The sequence below is a fragment of the Acipenser ruthenus genome, chromosome 9, assembly GCF_902713425.1.
Source record: "Acipenser ruthenus chromosome 9, fAciRut3.2 maternal haplotype, whole genome shotgun sequence".
Taxonomy (NCBI): Eukaryota; Metazoa; Chordata; class Actinopteri; order Acipenseriformes; family Acipenseridae; genus Acipenser; species Acipenser ruthenus.
The window spans coordinates 22,021,035-22,026,760 of NC_081197.1; the positions used below are offsets into that span (position 1 = coordinate 22,021,035).

Sequence of the window (5,726 nt, forward strand, 5' to 3'; positions counted from 1 at the left end):
CTGGACCTTGTTTTTATATGGCTTTTGTTATTAGTACCTATTAATTGTTATAAAAATGGAAGGAATATCAGACAACATCCCTTGAACTGAACTCTGCCACGGATAATTCATGTTCTGATTGCTGTGCCCTCTTTTTAAAATATCTTCCAGTGGTTTAAATGAAAACCTCAGCAAAAGACATAAAAGTGCTAACATGCCACACTGTTGCTGTGTTACTTCCATTTTTTACTCTTCCACATGTTGTGTTCTTATGTTCTATATTGACCTTAACATCCTTGTCATTCAGGGCCTCCTTTAAGCCAACTGTCTGGTGATTTCTGATGTGGATATATAGGCTAAATCTTTACAAAGGATAAAGATGAACGGCATTAAAGTGATTTAGTATGCTACTTTCACTGTTCAACAAGCACCATAAAGTTGATCCTTTTTCTAGAAACAAAGAGTTATTTAATTAACATTTTAATCAGTTGCACCAGTTTATTTGGTTTTTCCATACAGCAAAATATATATCGAACATACATTCAATGTTATGTAAATGCTGCAACATTTCAGGGCATAATGGCCATTACCTTGAACAAAATATACTAATATAAATCTGTGACATTTTCAGATGGCACTTACACGGCACACAGCTATTTTAAGGTTTATTAGTAGTGATTTCTAACACGCAAAACAATTATTTTTTCATTAAAGAAAACCACACAAATCAGCAAGTGCTTTACTTTGTACTGGGCTTTGATATTGCCCTACAATATCTACTAAATTCTAGTATAAGTGCCACTATTTGGAATGAAGACAGAAACATTGAAGATTAGCTTTGAGCAATTCCAATTACTCCGCAGGCCAAGCGGCCACCAGCATTGCCAGTCACCAGGCTCTCGTCATTTCCTCCTTTGCCCAAATCATCAGCTTTCTCGTGGATCTAAAATAATGAGAAACAAAATACCCAGTAAAAAAATGTTTGGAAAAGCCAGCCAACATCAGTTATGCTAGTATCCTTAGAAAATTATATGAATGGGCCTATCCTTTTTAGCAGGACATCCAGAAATTTGCCTAGCACTGGAAAAGGTGGATTGGGCTATCCCTCCAGAAATTCCAACTGTGGTCTGAAAGGAACCAGAGGCAAGTAGTGCAGAGAACACAACACTTTCACATGTGCAGGGATAGCGGTCCCTAGATTGACGCTGGGGTCTAACTGATTCCTCAATTCAGCTACAAGGTCTAGGATGACCTGCGGAGTGAGACGATAAAGCTTTAGCACCGCATCCTCCAGCATCCCAAACAAAGTGACCCTGGGATTGAATATGCAGGGTCTTCTTCATCTTGTCCTTCTCCTCTGAATGTGTTCCTGCCTCTCCTCAACAACAGCAAAGTGTCACTGCATCAGGAAGTGTGCCACAGCAGCCAATGACAGGTCTCTGCAGGCGTGTGCTTTTATACAGCTCTTAGTTACTCGCTTCTACAATGGTTTGCACCTTCTAAGAGGTGTAAAGATTTTGGAGGGTCAGCAAGTGCAAGGCAAAATCCTTACATCACATTATAATGTTTGTGCCCACTTAATATCCAAATCCCGCCCAATTCCATGCTCTTTTCTTCATCTGAATGCATATAATTTTAATGCATTAATGATGACAAAGTGCAAATTTGATAGCAGGTACAGAACGCCAGGTGAACACCATTCTTATTTTTTATTTATTTATTTTTTTTTAATTTACTGGTTGCCAATTATTTTTATTGTTTTCTCACCAATTTAGTAATGTCCAATTATTTTTAGGCTTAGCACACCGCTACCCACTTTCGTGAGCTTCTACTATCATATATAGAGAGGAGGGAATGTGTTTGGAATTCAAAACCACGGACTATACAAATGTGCATTCAAACATTTTCCACTCAAGTGTACATATGCACAATTGATGATGGAGACTATGCTATTGTTGTTTCAGGTTTAATTATTCAAAATCGTTTTTTACTGATCCTGCGTGTTATTTACTCAACCTTTCAAAATAGTATTTTTATCACTTCATGTCTTGTCACACCTGAGAAGCTAAAGAACAAAGAAAAAACAAAACAATCCCTCCCACGAGTGTTTCAAGTGATTATAACAAAACACAATCATTTGCTAAATTGAAAGAAACACATGAGCAAATATGTATTTTCATTTTGAAAAAAGTGATATCTGGTTGTTAAATAAATCTGTTTGCAAGCATTGCTTTCTGACAGTTTGTACTTTCTTGGTCATTTCTTCGGAAAAGTCCAATTTTCCCCACCACTTCAGGCCCTTCATTCCTGTCAGTAACCAACCACCTGCTTCCCCCAATGACTGACATGTTTTGCAGCCAGCAAGATGCTTTGACCTAAGATGTGAAGCAGTAAGAGATTTCCTGGAAGGCAAGACAAGAAAACCTAGAAATGTATTTTACCTTGTGTAGTATCAGATGTCCTTTAAACATAATTGTTTATTTTAACATGTGTTTCTTTCAAAACTGCACATTTGAGATACACAGTGAATGAAAGTGTATAACAGTGCATACTAGTTACATTTAGTTAGTTACAACAACTTTAATTCCCCTTGGATACATGCGCATCCTGAACGCCAGGATCAGTTTAAGGTATATTAGAAAATTGATCTGAGATATCCTTTAACCTGATTGGTCAATACGAGGGATTTAAATCTCTGGTAAAAGAACCTTAAATGTTATTTTTCAAACTATGTTTAATCACAGTTCCAAATCAATCCAAAAGGGAAATAAGCAAATACAGTATTTGTGTATTTTACCTTTTTTCTGCTTGCTTTATTTTGAAAAAGCATCGTCAGATGTAAGATAAGCATTAAAATAAGCATGTAAATGAGTAACTTAATACAGTCCTCCAGTCATATTGCCAGCTAAGGGGCAGGTAACAAAATGGTCCTATATGGAGTGTGACAATGTAATTAGGGTAATTCAAACTCAAATTAACTATGAACACTGCCATAGTAGATACTAAATATACAGTAAGATTACAGTTTTGTACACAGTTTATACAGGTTGCAGATGATATGGGTCGGCCTTTTTACTTACCACCATAGTTCGACCTATGATTGAATAAGCTCCTGATAGAGTTATAAGTTTGTCCTCGATATTAATAATTGCCACCTTATCATCTCCAGCTATTACATTACCAAGATCTCCTATATGCCTGAAAGTACAGAGAGAGATACATTTGTAAAGCTACAGTATTAATGTACTGTAACTATATAAGATTATGCAAAGACAAAACATGACAAATAACAAAAACAAGAATCAAGTATGACAAAAGAACATTATTTATATGTGTACATGGTTTACACAAATTAACCTCACCTAATTTCATCTTGCGGCGCACCATGGGTTTTGCCAAGTGGGTTGAAGTGAGGACCAGCACTCGCACAACCTATAAATAAAAATAGAAAAAAAATGTAAAAACAATCATTAGAATGCACTGATTAACCATTTTCAGTGTTCTCTGTCATTCAACAATATTAAATTGTTCACAATTAGTTCTGCTGTAACTGATTTATCTATTACAAATTGTTTTAGTATCGAATTTACTAAAATGTTGTGACATACTTCCTAGACATACATGCAGGGCCTAATCTAAAATGTATGAACAGACCTGTCAGAGTCATTTGTGAAAAAAGCAGTATTTGTGACTATATTTAAAATAAAAACAATAAAAAATAAAAAAATACAACCTAGTGACTTTTTTTGCAAATAATTCAGTAGCAGCCAAGATGTTTCCAGCCTCAACAGCTACCTAGATTTCTGCTGTGGCAAGTTTCTGTCATGAGAAATTAGGATAAATACCATTGGTGTTGTCTCCAAATGCATGGACGTGAAAGCCATGCTCTCCAGGAGTTAAACCTGTTATTTGCCCCGTTAACTTCACTGGTCCAGCCTCCTGTCAAAAACAAAATGCCAGTTAGCATGCTAATGCTGACCGTGTTGTGATTTTGTAATGCACACATTTGTTAAATAATTTGCAGCAAATACCTGATTTACAATGTATTTGTTTAACACCTGCTTATATGTATGCATCAATAATGTCCAACTAACATAATTTAAGACATCAAACTGTAAACAAAAAGAAAAGAAAAAACGCTGATGCAACAGACAAGCGTTTCTGAAGACTTTGAATGTCTGAGGGTAGTGAGACATCATACGATTGCACCATACTGGGCACAAAAACGTTTATTTTGGGTGGATGTCTTCTTACCGTTTTCCAAAATGACTCAGCAAAATTCCACTTAAGCGCCACAGCTAATGCGGCATTCCCAGACCAGACAATATCTGTAAAATCCCGGTGTTTAGTTTTACAAAGGAAGATATTGTGCGATAAATGCGTTTTGACCACGATTTAGAGATTTTGGTATTTGCCCCAAAGTCTAAATTATGTAACATAATCCAGTGGGCGGGACGTAGATGTCAATTTAAGAGTGCACTACTCCCGATTCATACAAGTTACTGCGGTACAGCCAATACTAACTACGCACAATTAACCAGGTTAGATACGTTCATAACTCAAAGTCCGAGTTCATGTACACGCATTACAGATGTAAATCTGTTGAAAACATACCCATGTCTATTTTTGGGAAAAGTTTATAAATAACAAAAAAGATCCCTTTAATTAAAAAATGAAATAAAAAAAGGCCAATCCCAAAACACTCCAAGCGTCGTGGCCCGGGATGATTGGGTGGGACCTGCAAACTAGCGCATAAAACCACATAACATTATTTTTCTCTATACAAATTACAAACTAACACATCTAGGCTGTTCTCGTGAGAACACATTACCCAAGAAATGAAAGGATATTTAGTTTGTAGGCCATCCACTGAAAACATCAGACGTGTTCTTGTTCATATTATTAATATTCTACCTTTTCTTGCACAAAATGCACCGTTCCACAGACGTCGCCGGTGCCCTTCAGAACGCAAACAGCTTTCAACACCATATTTTCGGACTGCAGTTTCAGTGTAAATCCAGCACCGTTCAAAAATCTCTGCAAAAACTGTACAGGCTAAACCAGCAAGTTCAATCTTCAGCTCCGCACAGCCAGTCGTCAGGGTTTTGAATAGACTACGCCTATGCGCAGGCGTAATAGGTGTAAACAGAAAGTTGCGGAATGCACTTTCTTAAAGGCACAGTCTGGTAACAGGTGTTATTGCAAATGAGAATTTTTTCTCAAGGGTTTTACTTGATTAAAGAAAATTGATTATTGATTGATTCGTATTTCAAGTGAATGTTTAATAATATTAAGCACATAAAATATAATAAAAAAAAAGTTACAAGTGCAAAAAGTGTAGTTGCTATTTGTTACAATGGGGAACAACATCAGATGTGATTGTGATGTCCAAACTTGTACTGATTAGGCAGTTTTGGGTGGGTTTTCCGGAAAAAGTGGCCGGGTTTTTGTAAAAGTAGTTGGCAACCCTGCTTGTGGACGTATTGCTGATTTGGAGCCGGAGGACGAGAAATCACTTTGAACTGTGTTGTAGGTTTTCCAAAAGATGTTCAACCCCCAAATGCTTCCCTTTAAAATAAACACCTTTTTTGCTTCACAGTAATAGACCTAATTTTGAGTGCCCACGTTTAAAACAAATCACCATCTATATTATATTATGTTTTATTGTTGCAAATTTTACACTCGAAGAAAAGCCCATACCCATAGTGCACAATGTGGATGAGCAACCCCACCTTTTTAGATGTGTC

General features: G+C 36.6%; 1 protein-coding gene across 2 annotated transcripts; it reads right to left on the minus strand.

The window, feature by feature from the left end:
* Positions 1–457: 457 nt before the first annotated feature.
* Positions 458–5,105, minus strand: sod1 (superoxide dismutase 1, soluble). Of its 2 annotated transcripts, none has more exons than XM_034009329.3 (5): positions 4,894–5,102; positions 3,825–3,918; positions 3,342–3,411; positions 3,060–3,177; positions 458–922 (listed from the first exon to the last, which is right to left on the minus strand). In XM_034009329.3, exons 1-5 carry the CDS (start codon positions 4,966–4,968, stop codon positions 812–814), a joined length of 468 nt encoding a protein of 155 aa, XP_033865220.2. In that variant the 5' UTR covers positions 4,969–5,102; the 3' UTR covers positions 458–811. The 2 variants fall into 2 exon arrangements, with proteins under 2 accessions (XP_033865220.2, XP_058885690.1); XM_059029707.1 differs by lacking the exon at positions 458–922 and adding an exon at positions 1,685–2,381 and having other exon boundaries at positions 4,894–5,105.
* Between the last annotated feature and the right edge of the window lie 621 nt (positions 5,106–5,726).

Coding starts and splice junctions, on each gene's coding strand:
- sod1 (XM_034009329.3), bottom strand. CDS start 4,968: ATGGTGTTGAAAGCTGTTTGCGTTCTGAAGGGCACCGGCGACGTCTGT. Junction 3,919..4,893: donor TGCATTTTGTGCAAGAAAAG/GTAGAATATTAA, acceptor TGTTTTTGACAG/GAGGCTGGACCAGTGAAGTT. Junction 3,178..3,341: donor GCGCCGCAAGATGAAATTAG/GTGAGGTTAATT, acceptor CTGTACTTTCAG/GCATATAGGAGATCTTGGTA.